This window comes from Bremia lactucae, linkage group LG6 (assembly GCF_004359215.1).
Source record: "Bremia lactucae strain SF5 linkage group LG6, whole genome shotgun sequence".
Lineage (NCBI taxonomy): Eukaryota > Oomycota > Peronosporomycetes > Peronosporales > Peronosporaceae > Bremia > Bremia lactucae.
Genome location: NC_090615.1, coordinates 551319 through 573638, shown reverse-complemented (window position 1 = coordinate 573638; position 22320 = coordinate 551319). Strand labels below are relative to the sequence as shown.

The window sequence follows — 22320 nt, the reverse complement described above, 5'->3', positions numbered from 1 at the left end:
AGAGATACTTCGAGGTTACGTCCAATCGTATCCGAATTGGAGCGAGTTTTTACCGATGGTCGAATTCGCCATCAATAATTCGGTGCATGCGTCTACAACGTGAATGGCTTACGCCATCTTCGCATACCCACCCAATTAGAGGGATCCTCTAGTTTAAAGGGGGAGGTGGACTCGTAGGAGCAAAACCACTTCTGGCTCATGCTCATCACGCGTCGAAAATAACAACGACGCGAGTGATGTCGATGTCGAAGAAACCAACATCGAAGATGAGAAAGATCTCATGGCAGTACGCACAAAGCGCACTGAAAAAGACAAAATAAATGAGTTAGCAGAGAAATTTCTGCTGCTCAAGAAACAGTAGCTCGTTTTGAACAGGATTCCATTGCTAACACAGTGGACTGACAGAAACGGAATGCAGACAAACATGGAAGAGCAAATGTTCATTCATTCAAAATTAATGATCTAGTGCTACTCTCTACGGTAAACCTACCTAAGCGATTAGTCACTAATGTGGGTAGCAGTAATTTACTACCCAAGTTCATTGGGCCTTTCCGTACACTGCATCGCAGAGGCAATGCGTACACAATAGAATTGCCACGTAGGATGCGAACGCATCCCATTTTTTATGTTGGTCGGTTCGGCCCGTACCATCAGTACGCGGTTTCTTCCGAGGACGGATCTGACCACCCTTTTCAAGAAACCCTAAAAGATTTTTGTGGTCACGAACCATATTCTAATGTTGAATCTGGAGATTGTCATGCTGGGTCCGAAGATCCTTGAAACTGCGATGAGCGTGATAATTCCGTTCGTACTCCAACATGGATTACGCACTCTTCGAATGGTCTTCCAACCTCTCGATATGGTGAGTCTGCACCGTCCGCTCCAACGAGCGACGCCTGCCCACGCTCGTAGTCAAGTCCCTCCTCGAAATCATGGAGGAAGCGATCGATTTTGTCGAAGATCCGACACACGGTTCGGATCTAATTTTTCCTCCTCATCCACCACCATTGGAGAATTCCCACGGTGGTCAACGTTTCCTTGTGGAACGTATCCAGAACGACCGTGATGTGAAGGGGCAGCGAACGAGTTATCTTGTTCGCCGGCACGGTTATCCACCTTCACATGACGGCTGAAAGTCTCGTTCCCAGCTTGTTGCTGACGTTGAGGGCCTCGTCCGTCAGTATGACGAGACCCACCCGATGGTTCAGAAGGCCCATCGGAAAGTACGCGCCCCTGGTGCTTGTAAATCGATTGCAAAACGTCAATCGCATCCCGCATCTCACTAGAGATGCGAGACCTTTCCTAGGGCGAAGGAAGGGAATAGACATCCCCTTCTACTCTCTTCGTGTTGTCAACACAATAAAGACAGGGATCATCCCACGTGAGGCGTGGAAGCCCAGCCTCACGTTACAACCGATGCAATTTATAGTTTGCACCGGTTGGAATTCGTTTCTCAAACTTAACGCGATTCGCGTTGAGACTTTGAAGCCAGGCTTCGCGTCCAATTTCTTTGACATTGCGAATGAACGCGCTCCAGGCTTGCATAAGCGAGACTTCATCTCGCTAATTGTTGCCACTTAACAATCGATGCTTAAGAAAAGCATCGAAATAAAAATCTTCCTTAGCGCGAAAGTTCTTCGCGCTGCGATCAAGGCCATGTAGCTTTGTCGCAATAAATAAGGAAAATTTATTGTGAGGAGTTGTCTCTCCAGACAAGCTAGTGATTTACCGTTCTGGCAAAAGCCACGGCTTCTTCTCAGGGGCGAGATGAGATATTTATTGTCTTCACTCCTCTGAGTGGTACCCACTGAAGCAGGGGTGCCACAAGACCTTTTCTTACGATGGCTTACGCCATCGTTATCACCTTGCACAGAAACAGGTGCACTGACCGTACGGGAGACGGAACGGGCGATGAGGGATCATCCTCATCGTCGGAACCAAATAGACGATTAACTCGTCTATCAGAATGAGCCCTCTCATTCGAAGGCTCATAGTCAGCCGCCTGACGTCTATCAGGCGACTGTTCTATTCTCCCCGAGTCGGCCATTTCGTCCGACTCGCATTTGTAGTCGACCTCCAAAGAGGGGTCATATTCACGTGGTGAATCACCCCGTGCACCCGCAACATCTAGTGTTGCGCGAGTAGAAGATAGTACGGCAGACGTTCCGTCTGCCGCAAGAGATAACAGTGCGTCACCCGCGGCTGCATGAACCGTAGCCGAAGGCTCCGCACTACCAGCACCCCTCATGAATTTGTTCTGCATGCGATGGAATTTAAAATGATGTTTCTGACCAATCAACAACATTTCACTGTGTGACCACTCCATCGCTTAAAAGCCACTACCGATCCAATCGCGAGAATTCCGCTACAACCAACAAGAAAAATGGCCGGTATCACTAAAACTAGCAAAAGCTACTTCTAATATTTAATCTTTTGAATAAAACCCAGTTAAAAATGGAAATCCCATTAATGATAACGAGCCTACAATGACAGTCAGAGTGATTGTCGTTTAAGGGAGGGGTGATGTAACGGGGTGTATCGTTACATGAAATTAACATTTAAAGGTTATTAATTAATATATTATCTAAAAGGTAGATTTCATTTGGATAATATTTCTTTATATAGTAATGTTCAGAAATCTTATCCATAAATTGGTACAGGCCATTATATCTATTTATCCCGTAGACAAATCAGCTGTAAACGTAAACAGAGAGATGGAGACAGATAAGATTTCAATTGCATGTTTAATATTAGTTGATAATTAAGTTAGCATTCACAGATAGAAAGAAGAAGAAACTTAATTATATTAGTACAGTTTTCATTTCATCCTCTTTAAATTGGTTGTCTTAAAGAGTAGTCTTCCTCTGCACGTACTAATGTACGTGAAGTATCGTAAGGCACCACTCGCAACTGAAGCAGTACAAGTCGTAGTGCCCCGTTACACTTTTCGAATAATACTATGTAAAGAATATTCTCTACCTTTTAGATAATATATTAAGTAACAACCTTGAAGTGTTGATTCATGTAACGTTACATCTTTTCACATTGCGGATTTTCTGACAAATGAAAATATGACGAAGAAGTTTCAGTTTCTCGTGGCCAAGGCAAGGTTGGAAATCTCCCGTCGAGGAATAGTGTTGACGATGGAACCAAATAGCTGGTACAAGTGGGACATATGGGACAAGTGGTACACTTGAGACAAGTTATACGTGATTAGGTTTAATATAGCATACAATACAAATTTCAAAAATAATCTATTTTCTTTGGTAGTTCCTTTTTAATAGAAATGTTTTTGCATGAATTTCTAACAAATGTCAAAGTACCCTATTCGCACCGTTAAATCTTATATAATTTGCTTCCAAAGAGATAAAGTCCAAATTTGTTCCTACACAAATACGGAAACATATCAAACTTGCGTTCGCACCGTAATCCCGTAATCTAAAGACATGTGACATTCGAACACCGCTTTCAATTTATTTCACTTTGTCCAAGTACCGTATACGTTTTTTTTGCAAGGCCCCATGCTCTGTAGCGTTTTTAAGAAATAGGTAACATCGCAATGCCGGTAATGGCCATTGTAAGGTATTAATTGCACCAGCAACAAGTGTAGTTTCTGAGGAGATGGTGCCAGAGCTGGGCGCAGTCGGCACATGACCGGAGCAGCGCATCGCTCCGTTGTACAAAAGCACAAGCCGTAGAGAATAAGTCTGTCTCAAGGACGGCGGGGTGTTTGCAATACAAAGTGTTGCATCTGGCTATTTTACGCAAAAAGGCAGCTGGATTTAGAAAAAATTGTTGCATCCGGCTGTTTGAGGCAAAAAAGCAGCTGTGGATAAGCCGTCTGTGCTCACCTCTCGAGTCGTACAGTCGTGTGAAAGCTCTTTAACAAGTGTGTTCGCGAGAGCTTGTGTTGTCGCGAGGGGCGGGGCGAGGGTGACTGACTTTTGTACCCGCAACAAAGTCGAATGGAGCCTTTTAAGTGGTCAGCCGTAAGAAAAAAAACGTCGATTGGTCGAGGCAAGGCAGTGATTCTTAATAGAAGAGGGATTTTTGCTACTAACAACATTCGGTAGCCACAACTGAACTCGAGCATCGGAAAATAAAGTGGCCACTGGCGAGGGAAGGCAAGTAGAGGGTTGGGGACACGGGGGTGTCTAAAGGGGCTAGTATTGAGGCCGCGCGTGGGCTCGCATAGCACCATGGAGGACGAGTTGCACCCCGTTATGGACACGGAGACTGCCGCGAGTCGACGGCCGCTTGGGGAAAGCAAAGGCTTGCGACGAGATCGTTTGGCTTCAATTAGCTCGTCCGGATACTCGGACGCGTCGTCCGTGGACGAGGCAATCGGCGCAGCCTTGGAGTTGCCACCCCATCTTCGGGACCACTTGGTGAGTGTGAAGCACCGAAATTTGCCGCCCGTGACTTCAATTGAAGGCGAATTGTTGCCGCCAATCGACCACATGCGACCACCGCCTATGCGCATTCCGTTGCTGCCTGCAAATATGAAGATGGAGCCGATTCCGGGCATTAATCAGCGCCGCCAGACCAAGCGTGTTATTGTTTGTGGCGCTGGCATCATTGGCCTCACGACGTGCTACTATTTGGCAAAACACGGTCACGAAGTGCTTTGTGTCGAAAAAGAAAGAGGTGTGGCAACGCAAGTTAGTTTTTGCAATAGTGCGTTTTTAGACCCATCCCTATACGCAAGTTGGTCGGATGTGGCCAGTTTGCGCAAAGACCTCCGAAGCCACTCGGCCACACGAAATACGGCAACTTTATCGACAACCTCCGATGGCAACAGCACAGCTCGACCTGCTGCCTCATTTACCTCCCGTTTATCCACTGACGTCTCAATCTCCGAACGTCCATCACATTGGAAACGGTCGGTACGGGAAAAACCGATTCAAATCGAAATGTCGGCTCTTCGAGATGCGAAATTTTGGAAATGGGGACTACGGTTTTGGCACAATTCGAGAAAAAATCGGTCCAATGAGCATAGTCGAACGAATCGAGAGTTAGGGTTCTATAGCATGTTAAAATTACGCGAGTTGCAGGCAAATACCAAAAAAGGAGAAATTGTCATGGATCAAACCGCGCAAGGAACGATTGAAATTTTTCGAGCGATGAGCGAGCTCCAAGTGACAATGGAAAGCGATCGAAGTGTCCATTTGTCCGAGTTGGGCATGGAATTGCAGCCGCTCGAAGCGGCCCAAGCTCGCAACTTGGAGCCTGCGTTGCGGTCGGAAATGTTTGCGTCGGGGGCAATTTTATCGGCTTTTGGCACTAGTGGCGATGTGCACAAATTGTGTCAATCACTTTATCGTCTTTGCATGCGACAAGGTGTGATGTTTCGATTTAATACGGAAGTGCAACACATTTTAACCGATAAAACGTCGGTTATTGCCTTTCAGACGAGGAGAGGGTCATTAATTGAAGGAGATGAATTTGTGTTGGCTCTAGGCAACTCGACCGCACCAGTGGCTAAACGAGCAGGTGTGAAACTGGCTATTTACCCAATTAAAGGGTATGTGCTTTCCGTGCCAGTGGCAAAAGGGTTTCGAGCACCACTTTATAATATTTACGCGGGTGGCCAAGCTTTGATTGCCCCATTGGGCACGTCACTATTGCGAATATCTGGAGGTGTGGATTTTCTGAGTCAAAAGAAGACAGATGACGAATCACCACGTGACCAGCAAAAGCGATACGATTGGCTACTTAAACAGGCGACGCTTATGTTTCCAGAGGGTTATCTCGATGTTGCCAAGATGCAGCCACATACTTGCTGGCGTCCCGTCACAGCAGACGGCGTGTCGTTGATTGGTCGTACGAAGATTCGAAACTTGTACGTGAATGCAGGGCATGGTTCAAAGGGGTGGACGCTTTCTTTCGGAGCAGGAGCGTTACTTGCCGATGAAATTAGCGGGTTACGGCCACAATTGGACATGAGCAAATTTGCAGTCGACCGGTTTGGTTTTTTTGGTTGAATTTAAAATGGTTTTTGTAATTTTGGAACGAAATGGCAACTTGCCACCACATAGAAACTGCAAGCGTGAAAGGAGCGATATGAATTAGCACTGTTGCATAGCTTAATGCTTCTATAGATTGCGCTTGTAGTATTAATTAAATTTACTTTTCATTTGTTTACGTTTGTGCGCATCAGTATTAATTTTCGGATCACGGCATGAGACAGAAGTCCGTTAATTATGACGAAGCATGTTCGTCATCACGTGTTAATATCGTCGTAACTGGCAAAATGTTGCTCTAAATACTACAAAGTCTAGAATTGGCTCTACAGTCTTTCTGTCACAAGACGCATAAACAACACAAGTTGCGCATTAGATGCTTGATACAAATTTGCCCCGTTGCAAAATAAAAGTGACGTTACTTTTCGGATCGCAACCAGTCATTGTGTGATAAAAATCGTACTCCTTGCTGTCTGTTTTTTGTTACCTTCCCTGTCACACCTGCAATCTTTCATTTTAGCGAAATATATTCCAAAATCTCTTGCTCCAACCTTCGCAACACCTTCCCTTCCACGTGGCACCACTTCACTTACGCATTGATCGTTTTTCATGATGGGCCGAACGGTGTTGCACGCGAGTCAGCAAGATTCTAGCATCCTCAATTTGCTAATCTGCATTGCTGGCATCTACATCTGCTACCTCAGTTATGGCATTTTCCAGGAGAAAATGTATATATGTCGTCTCTACTCGGCTCACTTGAAACGCTCGCACTAACAGTTCTCATGTTTTCTCATGCCGCAGCTTCACGTACCGTTCTCCAAGTGGCGAGAAATTCACATCCACACTCTTTATGCTCTTTGTCCAATGCGTGACCAACTCGCTCGTAGCGTACGCTGCAACGTTCGTATGGAAGCCAAAGCGTGCTCGTATGCCGCTTAGTCCGTTTGCAATGACGGCGGGCGCTTATTTAGGTGCGATGCTCTGCAGTAACGAAGCGCTCAAGCACGTGAGTTTCCCGACGCAAGCACTTGGCAAGTCGTGCAAAATGATTCCAGTGATGCTCATGGGTGTGCTCATTCGACGCAAAAAGTATACGCTGCGTGACTACATTTGTGTCGTCGTCATTACGACGGGCATTGCTGTTTTTCAATTGGGCAAGGGTTCTGCCAAGCACCCCGAGCGTGAGAATAGCACGTATGGCCTTCTGTTACTCTTTCTGTCGCTCGCACTCGACGGGATTTCCGGCCCCAAGCAAGAAGAAATTGCCCATCAGCTGCGACCGTCCGTGCACCAACAAATGCTCAACACAAATATTTGGGCCGTCGTGTACACTGGCATTGGTGCTTTGCTCACGGGTCAAGCACTTGAAGGATTCTTTTTCTGCATGGCGAATCCAGCGATTCTTCACTCGGTCTTTTACTTCTCCTTGTGCAGTGCATTGGGGCAGAATTTCATCTATTTCACCATCCAGCAATTCTCGGCGCTCACGTGCACGACAATCACAACGACGCGCAAGTTCTTTACAATCTTGTTCTCAGTCGTCTGGTACGGACACGAGCTCAGTGTCATGTCGTGGCTCGGAGTCACGATTGTTTTTATTGGTCTCGGGTCGGAGCTATCAAGCAAGTATCAAAAGTACCAGTCACAGAGCGCTAAGCTGACGTAGTTCTGTTAGGTGTGATGAATGCGCTTGGCTGTTGAAAATACAAATTCTGCTTGATATCCCTCTATGCTCTTCTTGTCTAGTGTAATGACAGATGGTTTTTTAGAAGGCTGGTACTACCGTTTTAGGATCGTTGTATTCGCAGAATGCGTGCGAGCAGGAAGAGTGGCGTGGATGTTGGAACTGCTGGAGCTTGGTGTTAACGTTTGTTTAAAAGGACGTACAGTGCCTAGATCGAGATGCATGAGTCCCGTGTCAGTGTTCATCATGTCCAGCAGTAATCTCTTGAGGTCTTTGCCCAAAATACTCAGATCGTACTCCCCGTCTTCGTTCTGCAGCCATCGAGTTACTTCCTTGCGAAGCGATGAGAGGAGGTTGGGATAATGCTTGGCCGCCCCTTTGCGAAAGCGCGCTTCCTCTAACAGCCGCAAGGAACTACCAAACAAACGCTCCTTTTGACTCGCGCTCGTTTCAAACTCGGCAATCTTGGTTTTAAACTCGCTAATTTTGTTAAAGATGTTCATAATCTTCTGTAACGATCCAAGTTTCTTTTGCGCGCTTTGCACGGTGCGTGTGACTTCGCCAATGTCACCGATTGACGCACGGAGCCTCAACAATTGAGCATTTCCAAACGTCGCCGAATAGGTCCAGCTAAATTCACGAAATGCAGGATCAAGGCGGGACAGATATGAATCGTTGCACTGTGTTGGAGCCTCTATCTCTTTATCCTTTGCAGTCTTCAATTCATAAGTCGAGTGTAGGACATACTTGTTTAGCGTAGCACGTCGCGCGTCGTATCCTTCTTCTTTTGAGCCAAGAAAGAAACTCACGCGGTGCTCCGCAGTATCGATACCAAAAGCAGTGAAGTCATCATTCATTGAGAATAACAAACTGCGCAACAAAGTCTCCACGGGCTCGCTTAGATTGACTAAGAAATTCTTGCCAGCAGCAAGATGATGCGTAAAGCTTTCACCGTACTGCAACTGCGGAGAAATACAACACAGAGGAATTTCAAAATAAGGAGCAAAATCAATGCTCACCTCGTCCTTAGTTGGGATATCGTGCATTAATATTGCCGCTTCTTCACGACTTCGATTAAGAAATGCCACCGCATTCGACCGTCCTGCCTCAACTTCTTGAAATCCTCTCAGTACCATTGCGACAATTTCGAGTGCTTTCTTGCTGACATCAAGATGGCCATTTGTTTGTAAAATTTGAGCACAGATTTCTTCCAACAAATCGAATCCATTGGTGTCTACAATGGCGTCTTTGGTACAAACAGTACGCAAGGAATTGATCACTTTTATAATATCATCGGTACTTAGCCGAGCGTTTCGAGTTACCGTTCTAATAGCCCTGATAGATTCCTCGAGCTCCGCGACGCGTTTTGACTTTTCCTTAAGCAACGCATTCAGCAAAAGCTCGTCTTGCTGCTTGGTGATATCAGAAAGACCTTTCCCATCATTCAAGCTTTTTAATACTTCATCCAGAGCATCGGCATCATCCCTATTCGTTCGGAATTGTTTCCAAGCAACTAAATCTGCTGCTTTTAATTCAAATAATTCAACCTCTAAAGTACCAAATTCTTCCTTGGATAGATGGCGAAAGTCCTCGTTCGATCGCACCTGTAGGCTATCTAGCAATGTTTGGATCCTTTCTGAAGTCTGAATTCGGGCAGATACTTTATGCCACAAGTCGTTCGACAGACGCTTTTGACGTTTTAATAAATATGTCTCTTGCTCTAGTAATGTAGTCCCCGCCACAACTGATAGCGATTGAATGTCAACGCACTGCACCACGCCAAATGCATTTTCCATTCGGCTTACAACACTGTAGGCAGCATCAATCCGCGCTTGAACCTTTTCGCGAGCAAATTCAAGTCCTTCAAGTTCTTCAGAGCACTTTCGAATCAAGAGAGCATTGATATCTTGTAATTTGTTCGCTTGATCATCTTCATTCAAACCCAATTCTTTCCAAATATCTTGGCACCGCTAAACGCCAAAACGTCACGCTTTAGATAAGTTCATTACCAGTTTGCAACACTACATGACGTACACTCAACAAGCAAAAGGTTTCTTCCTTCATCGCCATGCTCTTTGCTGATGCTTGAAAACACTCCAAATCTGCTCGCATTGCCGCGATTATATCATCTTTTTCGGCAAGAAGCGTCTTTTGTTGCTTTTTCCAAGCAGAATGGTCGCAGACTTCTGCTTCGGCTTGTACCTGACTATAATCAACTGATTGATATGCGTCATTAAATTCTTTTACCATCTGTAACAGATGCTGTACGTCCTTAGCATACTTTGCCTCGATACTTGCAACTTTTTGATCCATGTCCACCTTCATAGAAGCAATTCTTTGATTTGCAACATTCTCAGCTTTCACTTGGCTCTTCAGCTCATTTTCTTCTTCATAGTGCATGTATAATCTCTTCTGGGCATAATTCTCTGCTATTAGTTTTTTAATAACGTCCTTTGCCGAATCGAAGGAGTTAATTGAGTCTAGAATTTCGACCATTGATACTCGTTGGTTCTGCTTCGCACGCATTGCATCGCGAAGCTGTAAAATAGTATCCTCGCAAATCATAAGATTCTGTTCATTCTTATCCATGAACTCTTCTTCAGTCATTTCGCCACAATTACACGCTACCAGCCCAGAAGTAATGTGTTGGATGATCTGCGCTCGTTTGCGTAGCTCTTTGTTCGTCGAAGTCTCGAGAGCTTCTTTATCAAAAGCAATCTACAAGAGTAAGTCAAACAATTGCATATAATTCATTTTAGTAACCTTAAATACTGCCTGTTGTAAAAACCAAAGAATTATAATACTTGAAGCTGATCTTGAATCCTCGTCCAAATTTTGTGTGTTTGTGACGAAGACAATTCTTCTATTTGAAAATGAGGCGAAATTCGCGATATTGAGGCGTCATTCGCATCAATATAGGCCGCAATTTCTTCTTCTTCATCCTGTAGATACTCTGAGATGCTGTCTAGATCGTAGCCATCAAAGCGTATCTATTCGATAGTGGCCATCAATTTCAATTAACAGGACAAGACAAAACCGCTACTTTACCTTGATATCGGTCCTACGCGCCATCAGAGTCAACGCATTAACAGGCACTTCCGCTCTTATCTCCCTGATTTGATTAATTGTATTCCACTTTGCTTTCCATTCTTTCTGACAGCGTGCAACCTGCGTATCCAATTCACCTTTGAGCTTCTTCTTTTGGCGCTGCATCTCCTCCATTTCAAAATCCATTAGCGCCAGTTTCTCCGTAAACTCAGCTATTTTGCGCTCAATGCTGGATCGCGCCATTGATGCTTGATCCAATGTAGACATAGATCGCCGTTTGCGCATTCTCTCCATCATGCTTACCAGTCCATCTCGCATTAGTTTCTGATGGTGATGCTGCGTTTCCAATTTCTTAATTTTGACTTCATGCGCATATTTCTGGTGCATTTCAATACTTTGAATTTCTCGCATTTCAAACGCAACGTTCATAATTTCCAACGTGCGTGCCAATTTGTCAATCGTATACGGCGTTCTAACTGGTTCGTCAGTATATGGTCGTTGCTCTTCTAAGATAGCAACTGATGAGCTACAATCGCTATATAGGTCAAAGCTATCATCCTGGGGATCATTATTCACAACATTTTCGAAACTTAAGCTCGTCACGGAATGAGCGAACGGGTCCCCATCATTTAATGCCGACTCGTGCAAATATTTGGTGAGACCATGCACTAGTCGCTGCGTCTCACTTGAATACTCATCTCCAGTACTTTCCAATCTTGCTGATGATATGACCTGTTCAATCTTGTTCAAGTACGCTAATACCGTTGTATCTGTCATAGAAGCAGCTTCGACACGATGATCAATACCAGCATCACTCAAAATAGCCTTGACAAGCTCACGACACAAAAGCCGGTTAAATGCTCTCAAGTTGGTTAATTCCGCCGACCGACTATCAATGTTCTTCACAGCTTTGTTCTGAATGTTTTTCGCGCGATTCGCATACTGAAGCGTATTCAAGGTCTCATTCGCATTAGGAGTCGCAGGAGACACGCACGCACTGTAAACAAAATCAGGTCAGTAACAAAAATAATCACTCAGAACCCATCCGAGAACCATAGAGACTCACATGAAAAGCGTCCTGCTATTCCCACCAAGTGCATCCTGCAGCAATCGAGTAAGCTTTGAGGACCTGTATGGAACATGGACATGCGCCGCAGCCCGGCGCTGTTCATCGCCCAAAGCATTAATGACATTTCCAAGTGCAAAAAGTCCCACATTAATTTGAATCCCTTCTTTCATTCGCTCTCCTTCTGCTCGTGTCTTTTTCAGCCGCTCACTGCCTGCAAGATCGACGAACGTGAGTTTTGATACAGTCACAGCTTGAGAGTCGTTTCTATCCGACGAATCAAGTGTCGTGCGGGTCTGAAGTCGTTGATTCTTTGTAACACTCGATCGAATCTCTTGCGCCGACACTCGTTGAATCATCTTGACGGTATACACAGCATGCGACCGACTCGATCGCTCATTCATTTGAGTACTGGCTGTAATTCGTTGCAAAGATCCACGTCGCATTTGCTCTAATGCTTCTTGTCGAGTCGCCACGGACACTTCAGTCAGTCCTTGAACCCACACGCCTTTTTTCGCATTCTCTCTTAATTGCAAGGATTCCAATCGTCGAGTGCCACTAGCATTGTCTAATAAATCATAAATATCTTCACCGTAGATCTCTAGATACGATACGGACAATTGAGCTATATTTCCTGCGTCTTGTAAAAGGGCAAATAAATGATGGAGAAACCGTGGAATCAATCCTTCGTCGCTTTCAAGCACGTCGGTCCCCTTCTCTCGTAAATTTGATTTCGAGGGACCCACGAGGGGATTGGATATCATTGGATTGGAGTTCCCCATTGTATGCGTCTTGCCCGATCCCGTCTGCCCGTACGCAATGACCGTCACGTTAAACCCTTGTAGAAACGATGTCATCCATGGTCGCAGTGCTTCATCGTACAGCGCAGTCTGTTCAATTGAGGGTGGAAAGACGTGGTCAAATCTGGCAATGTAATTGTTAATATAAAGTGCGGAGGACGGCAATGAAAAGGCTTTTTACGTAAAGGTTCGCTCGACTCCATCGCATAGCTTGATAGCGTTCTTTGCCTCGTGCGATTTTTGCACGCACGTGGCAGCATTGGATGCTACTTCACGCGGCAACATGGGCCGAATCCGCACGGCAACACGAACGCTGCCGTCCTTTCTGGTCGACGGAAGCAGCTCCATTGGCTGCACACGCGCGCTCTCGGCACTGCTATTGGATCGGAGCTCATCAATAGAGTCGCTTTCCGAGTCCGTGTATGTTGGACATAGTGATGCGGTAGCGGAAACCAATGAAGGTTTCACTGCGCGCATGATGACCGTATTGTTAGAGTGAATGTTCAAGATAAAGGCAATGCGGACACAACAAATCAAATAGGACGTACCATAATTATGGTGCATTTCATTTGAGATCTCTAGCACTATGTTTTATTTCTTAACTTAGTATTGATACTTAAACGTGAATTTTCCGGCAGGTTTGCGCCACCATTTACAAAAACAAAATTTATAATTACAATTATTTTCAAATATCAAAATTTATTAATTTGATTAGCAAAGAAAGTGCCGAGGAATTTACCACTTAAAAAAGAAAACTTCGACAAAACAAAATCATTTGCAGCCATTTTCATGGTCGAATATTCATATTTTGTCATCTTTCATACACATTATTTTTCTTGCATAAATCGATCAAACAAAACACAATTAATTACTGAATTTTTAATAAATCAAAGACTTTTCGAGTACAATTCGCTCTTGATTGCTGCACTTCGTTCTTCCAACCGCTTCGAGTTGGGCGGGTTTACTCGCATTGTATAATTATATCGACGCCGAAAGTCCTTCTTTTCCGTCAGCGATCGCAACGCAAAATAATACTTGGCGTATACGGAAGCGGAAATGTAAAGATCCCATTGAATGTGATGCAAAAATAGCCGCTCCAGACGGTTGATTGATTGTAGAGAAAATTGAGGATAAATATTGCTAATTTCGACGTTCCAGGAGCTCAGGTCTTGCCACACTTTCGACGCTAGAAGCAAGCCACACACGACAATCGGCCTCCACGTTGCAGCAAGCAGCGGCACATTTGCCTCCTCCATCAATCGCTCAATATAAATTAGGCACACAATCGTGCACTCGGCACTCAATTGGGCCTTGTTAAACAAATTTTTACAAAATCGAAAAATTTCGTCTACACTAGGGACATGTCGCTTCGACGTAATCTTTTCCATACGGTACACTGTTAATGGGTGCAGTCGCGGCAACCTCACAAACGTGTATTTGTATTGAGGGGTAACAAAGTGCTCCTCCCGAAATGTTTCCTCAACCGGCAACTCAACGAAACGTGGAGATGGGAGACTACTCGGATTCTGGCTACCAACTTCATCTGATTCGTCAACTTCGAAATAGGTTGCACTTTCCTTTTCAACTAATGTTGCGGTATCGTCCGTTAAAATTGGCGGTCTACTGTCACATACGTTGCTCCGACGTTGCGCAAACAAAATTGACGAAGCATTTCGATTGGTAGTAAATGTTGCGGCAACATTGTTAACTCCGTTGCTGCGTTGCTGGTCCCGATGCCGCTTCTCACAGCGTCTGATATGCTGGTACAGTACAACGCTTACACGTCGCAAGAAGTCGTCGTAATTGGGTTGCGCAATCGACGACACAGAAGAGGGTGGCGCTAAGCTAGTGCTGCCCACGACGCGATCGTCCGGCTTCCGGTATCGTAGCGAGCTGGTTTCACTTAATCGAGGGGTAAATACCGCATGCGTGGGTTGAAAGCGCACGCGCTTGCCATCGTCAGTATCCGAAACACCTAGCGGCGTTTCATCTTCCACAGAACTTGGCAGTAATGGTGAAATGGACACACTAAGCGCAGCCTCCGTCATGCGACTATTGCTCGGAGTGTCCACCACCCTATACCGAGGAGATCTTCGAAACAAGATTCGGAACAGAACGTCATTGGATAAAAAATCTCATAATTAGAATGCGTCCCCTTTTAAGTCATCAAATATTTTGGCTTGTAACTTTAAATATAAAATAAATAATTATTTGTATGTAATCTACCGCCGAATAATATTTCAAAATAACTTTTCAAATGCGGTAAGAATTGGGCCCCATTCTATTGGCAAGGTTCATCGTAAATTGATCCAAATCAAACAATTCGGCGATGCAAGACGAAGTGGTCCCCCCACCGCCTATGAGCACAATGTACCTGCTTTCCCTATTAGCCATTGGCATTGCCAGCTACAAGGCTGTGGCACTAATCATTCCCATAGTAGGACGCCTCATGCCGGCGAAACTATCCGGCAAAGATCTGTGTAAACGCGGCACTCCAGCGGGAGAGATCCCAATGTGAGTAATAAGACTCAAAGTGTTGGTGTAACCACATTAATTTTGCGTTATTTCTGGCAGACCAGAGGCTCTGGGTATCGTATCAGGCCTCGTATACGTCATAGCATTGATCGTAACGGTATGTACCGTCGTCGATAACGCTGACGTGAGACGTATGATGGCTTGGGGTATCATCAGTATCCTGTCCATGATCATCCTGGGCTTCACAGACGATCTATCAGACCTCCGATGGCGCCATAAGTTGCTTTTTCCGCCACTGGCGTCCCTTCCTTTGCTTGTTCATTACGCTGGACTCACGGCGGTCGTACTACCTAAACCAGTCCGATTTCTATTTGAAAAGGGTACACTAGTGTACACCCTTCTAAACCCGATTGTGCCACTCAGTGACAGTGGAGAAATTGCTGAATTGGGTCTTTTCTACTATGTATACATGGGAATGATGGCAGTTTTTTGCACCAATGCGATCAATATTTACGCTGGTGTGAACGGCCTCGAAGCGGGTCAATCTCTTGTTATTGGTGTTGCGGTGGTAATACAGAATGTGTGGCAGATTCTACTCGGTCACGACAATGAAAATTATCATTACACGTCGCTGCTCTTCATGGTTCCGTACCTGGCAACAACGTTGGGGTTACTCCAACACAATTGGTACCCCTCCCGTGTCTTTGTCGGGGATACATTTTGCTATTATGGAGGAATGACGTTCGCCGTATGTGGCATTTTTGGTCACTTTAGCAAAACATTGCTCCTCTTTTTTTTGCCCCAAGTACTTAATTTTTTATACTCGTTGCCACAACTTTTTAGGATCGTGCCGTGCCCACGTCATCGATTACCTAAATTTAATGCCCATACTGGTCTCCTTGAACCCTCGACCATCACCCCCGCGTCAACGCGATCCAACTACACACTCATTAATCTGTGTCTAGTACTTTTCGGCCCAATGAAGGAAAGCCACCTCGTCCTCATGCTCCTAGCTTTCCAAGTGCTGTGTTGCGGTCTCACTTTTTACATCCGTTACGGACTAAGTAGCTATTTTTACGATTTTGTTCGATAGACAGTACAAATTGTAGTCATTTGATATCAATTAGTGCCAAAATACCCTTTTTTTCTTCACTTTTTACCACGTAACCTGTGATGCCGGAGCGACCAAATCCTCCGTAACTTTCAAAATCGACTTTTTTGGCACTCTTGTCTTGTTTGGCAATGGCAAGCTCTCCAAATTATTGCCACAACTCGTTCCACCTCCATGATCCTTGTTATTCCCAACTACTTTACTCCGCGTTGTTGCAAAGAGATCCACGACCGGCACGTCTTGTTGAAAATGCATCAATTGTGGCTTTCCAAACACAATTCGTCCTTCGGCGCCATTCGTGTCTTCGTTCCAAGGATGACTTATCGAATGCCGATTCCACGAATCTTCATAGTCCCGATTAATCTTTGCTGCAAGCGATTCAATCACTTGCGTTTGACGCATTGGACGACGTGAAGTTTCCGATCCAAGCGAATTCAATTGAGGAAGATAGAGCACGACGGCTTCGTTGGAATCGAAAGAATTTACAAACCCATCCGATTGAGCACGTAAAGCTTCTAATCGCATGGTTTCCTTTTGTTTCAAACGATTCCGATCAGGAACGATACAAATCGGTGCCTTTGGCGCTGCTCGACGAATCTGTGCGTGCTGGTCTAGTAGCAAATCCCGTGGCGAACGTTGAAAGGAGCGATTCATGGCGGTTTTGGCCCATTTTTGAATAATCCAATGTGCAAGATCCCCGTACACAAGATCGATTTCAATCATCGAAGCGCTCAGTTTTTCAATGCTTCGTAAGACCCGTGCAATGTTGGTTTTTCGAAGATGGAGTTCCTTTACATTTGGAAGAATGGCCAAGAGTTTTAATACGAGTAACGACGCTGGTCGAGTCGTTTCAAGTCGAAACCAATATACGAGGAGTTTCTCCAAAGCAATTAATCCATCGGATTCGACAAATGCTTCCAATGCTTTCTTTGGCTATACAGAGACAACACTTATCACTACGAGCATCCAACACTTTTTTTGTATTGAAAAAATACCTGAAGTCCTGTGTTGGAAAGAATGATTTTTTGCTTTTCGGAACAAAAATTCACGACTTTTTTCTGACTCATTATGATTCGAAGCACTTCGCGACACATTGTATACGCGGTCTTGCGACTATCAAATCGTTGCGTATTCAGCGGTCGTTCTTTTATTTCTTCGTGAAATACACTGGATTTTATCCTCTTTTGCTTTTTTTTTGATACCATTATCGTTTCAAACGATTCACGAGAGCATTTCGTTTCGGAATCAAATTCCGAGTCTTTTACGTTCAAAGTTTGTTGGACCTCTTCTAGCGTCATATCCGAGTATAACCCATCGGAAAACAGTACACGATATCGTTGAATATCGGCAAAATATTGCGTCACGTGGCCAGATGTCGTGAGTACTTTGCCATCGTAGCTCTTGGAGCTTTTCGTGACGGTAACCCCTAAGAACTGGTTTGGATCCACTGTATTGATCGTGGAAATCTGCTCGGTAGCGTCGTTTACAGATGTACGAATGATAAATTGTTCCGTTTGGATAGCAGTGAGGATGTCGTGGTGGTTGTCGTTGTACACGAGGGTGTAGAGCCCCGAATCGGTGTCAAAGGCCGTGATTTCGCCAGTGCGTCCTTCAAGAGGGTTGGCGACACGCGTGCCGAGAGGAAAGCGCTGTGGCTCGCGAATACGGACCTGTAATTGATAAAAGAAGATTTTTTTATATATGGGTTACTATGAATGATGGCGAGGAGCTAGAGCGCCAGGGTTGGACGCACCATAGTAGACGATTTCTTGGATGGATGGAAAGAAAAACTTTAGTGGAATTTTTAGTGTAAATGACTTATTTGTGGTAAAACTAATTTGTCGTGAAGTTTTCTCAAGGTCATCTTTTTATAGAATAGTTTAATAAGAATAGTTTAGTAGCACTCGGATAATTAGTACATCTGTGTAAGTTTAGATTACAGTAATAGCTAGTAAGTTTACGTTGTTCTTACTGTACGTCTCCTCCATGCTTTTGCTGTGTACCCCCTATATTGTCATATTCTAACCGTATCTTTACTTGAAACGGGGCAGGGCTAGTGATTACAATGAAGGTGGGTGCTGTAGCGGAGCTACCTCGCTCCTAAAGTCAGAGGAAGACTTTCAGACTCAGAGAGTCTCTTAGTTCTATTGAACTAATGGGTTTAACAACTCAGGGAGTCGTACAAGCTATTAAAGCTTAAGCAATCCTAGTTCAAGGGATTCAGGGATTCGTAGAACCAGGTGGCAACTAGTGCCCAAGAGAATATACCTTACAAAAGGCTTCTATCTCTTACAGATTACTGTGCAAGCCTTAGGAAGGCACTCAACGCTTAAAGATCATAAGGGAAACTGCACTTTATTTGATTATTTAACTATAAAACATTACCCTAGCTACTTACAAAAAAATAGATTTCGTTCGCCAGATTTATATCTGGCTACAACACATTAGTCACCCATAATAAATAGGGATCTTAAGTATTGAACTATTTTAGAATAGGATAGGATAAAAGGGTATTTGACCCATAAAGTAAATATACCACAACAACGGTTCTCCAACCGATGTGTGAGGCTACAGATCCACCCAATCCCGCGTCTAGTGGTGTAAAGCGTCGTTTGACGCGAGTTGACCCTGAGCTTGGTCCTCAAAAACGTCAACGGCGTACGAACAATCTTGCCAAAGAGGTACCTCAAACCCCCAAGAGTTTTCAGAAGAGAGGTACCCTAGCCACTTCAGCAGATACTGGTATTGGTCCTTACGACGACGTCGCTTTAAAAGTCTCTCCATGTGAAATGAAGGTTCCCCGCGCATCAAGCAGCGCGCGGGGGGGGGGCAAAATTTCGGCGGAATCATTTGATGCTTTAACGCACCAGTGCAGCTTCTTCGTGAGGTCCTTATCGGGTTAAGAGCTCTTTCGAGGCGGTTCGGGACCGTCTTTAAACGCTGGAGCGTTAGCAACCTCGTTTAGAGGGCCAGCTGGACATCCTGGTGAGGATGCAGCAATCTGCGGCACGACCGCTTGTCTCGGCGCAGGCGCCTTTAAGTCTACGTGGGAAGGGTCCCGATATGGCTTAAGCAAGCCAACGTAGAACGCTGGTTGTGTACGCAGCTTGCTAGAAAGGCTTAACGTATAAGCTAGGCCTTTTTTCTTGGCCACGACCGTAAATAGTCCAATAGAGCGCGGGCGCAATTTGGTCTTGAAGACCGCAGAAACCAAGTTGGTAGGTATTTTTTAGCGTTTAGTAAAACTCGGTCACCGATCATATAAACTTAATACAGCTTCTGCCTTTGGCATCTACTTGTTCCTTTTGTTTGCCTTGGCTATCAGCCATCATAGCCCTCCCATGTCTTAAGACACTTAATCGCGTCGCAAGAAACTCGATTACTTGTTTTCGAACGGAAACAGGGCTGATTTCAGCAGCGTATCGGCTAATTCTCCCACGCGGTGACATCGTTAACGGAACGCGTGGGTGGGTAATACCGTTGATACAGAACGAAGTATAGGCTGTAGGCATGTACAGCGTTATTTATCGCAACTCCACCACTGGGAGCATTGAGCTCCAGCGCTTTGGTGTCTCAGCACAAACACTGCGCAAAACGTCTTCAATGACGCGAAAGACACGTTCCGTTTGACTATCGGTCTGCGGATGTACCGCAGTGGACATATTCAATCTGGTGCCGAGCACTCAGAAAATTGATTTCTAGAATTTACTTGAGAAACGAAGCCCGATCCGAGACAATTGCCACTGGCAAACCGTGTTACACGCGATCAATAAACATCCTTGCTGTACCTTCACCAAATAGAATCCGGCACGGCCGCTAAGTGAGCTATTTTGCTCAATCGGTCAACAAAGACCACGATGCCGGAGTTACCAGCCGAATCTTCCGGTAGACCGAAAACAAAATACATTCTAATGGACTCCAACAATCTATCGGTACGGGCAGGCTTGCCAGTGGCGCAGCAGCATGTACCAAGAGTTTAACCCGTTGGCAAGTTTCGCATGTGCGAACGTATGTGTGACCCATTTCTAAAGTTTGGACCACCAATAAATCTGGCTGACAGAGCCGAAGTTTTTTTCTCTACCGAGATGACCACCAAGGACAGTATCGTGTGCCTCATAGAGGGTTCGGTACTTCAAATCCTCATCACGAGGTACAACGACACGCGGAGGATCCGCATTGTCCGTGCAATATAGCAATATCGATAGGAAATCGATGTAACCTTGCACGAAACGTGCCGGCAATTGAATACCGGAATCAGAGTTCTATAGAGCTCATAGCAGAGCTACACACAGTTCATCCTTGGCGTAAGCCGAACTGATTAATTCATTAATAGGCGACGTGATAGTCGTTCAATGAGAGAGCTCATAATCCGGCCTATGTGATAACGCATCGGCCAAAGCATTCTGCTTGCCAGGCTTATACTTCACCTTAAAGTTGTTATTCGGCGAAAAAGTATAGCCATCGGGCCATTCTTTGTGAGAAATGGGGCGACTTAGTCGCAGTGCGTAATGACGCGTGATCTGTATATATCACAAACGGCTTAGACCCGAGCAGATAAACTCTGAATTTGACGAGAGCTTACGTCAGAGCAAGAAACTCTTTGTCATGAAGTGGGTAGTTATTTTCCGCAGCTTTAAGCTGTCTAGACTCAAACGCAATAACACATTTACGCCCGTCAACATCTGTTTGTAACAGAGCACTGCCAATGACAAAATTCGAAGCGTCACAGACGACTGAAAGGCCAATTTGGATTTGGCAGTGCCAGGATCAGTGCATAGATTAGACCATCATTAATTGCTTGAAAAGCATTATGCTCTGTGCTAGTTCAGCACCATTCTGTATCCTTTTTAAGAAGATTAGATAATGGCCTAGCCATATCAGCGTAATTTTTGCTATATTTCTGTAAATAATTGGCGATACCCAACCCTTTACGCAAAGCATTTGCTTTTTAAAAACCGGCCAATCTACTTTGGCTTTTATCTTAGCGAAATCCGCTCTAAGGCCTCGCTTTCCAATAAAGCATCCTAGAAAAGGAATTTCGTCTGCGCCAAAAATGCTATTAGATGCATTGGCATACAATTAATTTGTGCGCATACACTCGAGCACTGCTCGCAAATGGTCTAAATGGTTTTCCACATCCAACCGAACCTGCTCCGCACGACTATGGACAAAAATGTCATCGAAATAAGTCTGTGCATAACCTCGATCAGGGCGGAACAGTTGTGTCACTAGACGATTTAATGTTGCCGGGGCGTTGGAAAGCCCTTGTTGTAACTGGGTGTATCGTTACATGAAATTAACTCTTAAAGGTTGTTAATTAATATATTATCTAAACGGTAGATAATATTTGGAGGATATTACTTTAAATAGTAATGTTCAGAATTCTTATCCATCAATAGGTATAGGCCATTATATATTTTTATTCCGCAGACTAATCAGCTGTAGATGTAAACAAAAGAGAGAGACAGATACGATAAGATAAGAATTCAATTGCATGTTTAGTATTTATTTATAATTAAGTTAGCATTTACAAGATAGATAGAAGAGATACTTAATTGTAAACATACAGTTTTCATTTTACCCTTTAAGCTAGTTACCTTAAAGAGAAGTCTTCCTCTGCACGTACCAGTGTACGTGAAATAACGTAAGGCACCACTCGCAACTGAAGCAGTGCGAAGTGGACTTGTACTGAAGCAGTACAAGTCGTAGTGCCCCGTTACACCTGGTAGCACTTTGTAGTCCGTCCAAGGACCACATTTACTTCATCTAACATGGACATGTTAGATGATAGTTGGAATACGCATCGCGTTTCGCGTGAAAGCTACTCCTTTCTAAGTGACATAGAAAGGAGTGCGGTCGAACGAATGAGTTCGGCCGTTGGAAACGATGCAATCTTGGCAATGCTGTTCAATTTGGACAGAGATACCCTCCATTCAGCAATCGCCAAGTTCATACGACATGAACCTGACGAGATGAAGGGAAAGGTAGCCTTGCTGAATCAGCAAGGCTCAACAGGCAGAACTGTTGAGGTTACAACAGGTACAGACCCCTGTACCTGGGACGACGCAAACGCGTCGTCCCGAAACTCTAAAGATTGATATCTCTAAGTATAGGGGAGTCGAAGAAGACTCCCTCTTGAGATGGTTTGTCGAGTTGGACGATGCCATAAGGGC

The 22320-nt window shown here is 44.7% G+C and overlaps 5 protein-coding genes across 5 annotated transcripts; 2 read left to right on the top strand and 3 right to left on the bottom strand.

Moving 5' to 3' along the window:
* The first annotated feature begins 4786 nt into the window (after window positions 1-4786).
* CCR75_005880 (uncharacterized protein) lies at window positions 4787-8301 on the top strand. Its single transcript, XM_067963954.1, has 2 exons — window positions 4787-6691; window positions 6765-8301. Exons 1-2 carry the CDS (start codon window positions 6573-6575, stop codon window positions 7627-7629), a joined length of 984 nt encoding a protein of 327 aa, XP_067818975.1. The 5' UTR covers window positions 4787-6572; the 3' UTR covers window positions 7630-8301.
* Window positions 7743-13038, bottom strand: CCR75_005881 (uncharacterized protein; the record flags this gene model as incomplete). Its single annotated transcript, XM_067963955.1, has 6 exons — window positions 7743-9617; window positions 9682-10365; window positions 10452-10637; window positions 10696-11692; window positions 11762-12685; window positions 12743-13038. The coding sequence occupies 6 exons, from the start codon at window positions 13036-13038 to the stop codon at window positions 7743-7745; spliced, it is 4962 nt and encodes a 1653-aa protein (XP_067818976.1).
* Window positions 13039-13448: 410 nt separating this feature from the next.
* Window positions 13449-14609, bottom strand: CCR75_005882 (uncharacterized protein; the record flags this gene model as incomplete). The annotated part of the gene is made up of 1 exon (XM_067963956.1): window positions 13449-14609. One exon carries the CDS (start codon window positions 14607-14609, stop codon window positions 13449-13451), a length of 1161 nt encoding a protein of 386 aa, XP_067818977.1.
* A 31-nt stretch (window positions 14610-14640) lies between these two features.
* On the top strand, window positions 14641-16720 carry CCR75_005883 (uncharacterized protein). The gene is made up of 2 exons (XM_067963957.1): window positions 14641-15075; window positions 15136-16720. The coding sequence occupies exons 1-2, from the start codon at window positions 14891-14893 to the stop codon at window positions 16127-16129; spliced, it is 1179 nt and encodes a 392-aa protein (XP_067818978.1). The 5' UTR covers window positions 14641-14890; the 3' UTR covers window positions 16130-16720.
* CCR75_005884 (uncharacterized protein) lies at window positions 16193-18135 on the bottom strand (the record flags this gene model as incomplete). The annotated part of the gene is made up of 3 exons (XM_067963958.1): window positions 16193-17080; window positions 17143-17817; window positions 18109-18135. The coding sequence occupies 3 exons, from the start codon at window positions 18133-18135 to the stop codon at window positions 16193-16195; spliced, it is 1590 nt and encodes a 529-aa protein (XP_067818979.1).
* Window positions 18136-22320: the final 4185 nt, after the last annotated feature.

Excerpts from the sequence above, each read along its gene's own strand:
- CCR75_005880 (XM_067963954.1), top strand. The coding sequence starts at position 6,573 with ATGATGGGCCGAACGGTGTTGCACGCGAGTCAGCAAGATTCTAGCATC. Across the intron at positions 6,692-6,764 it reads GGCATTTTCCAGGAGAAAAT|CTTCACGTACCGTTCTCCAA; the intron begins GTATATATGTCG and ends CTCATGCCGCAG.
- CCR75_005883 (XM_067963957.1), top strand. The coding sequence starts at position 14,891 with ATGCAAGACGAAGTGGTCCCCCCACCGCCTATGAGCACAATGTACCTG. Across the intron at positions 15,076-15,135 it reads CCAGCGGGAGAGATCCCAAT|ACCAGAGGCTCTGGGTATCG; the intron begins GTGAGTAATAAG and ends TATTTCTGGCAG.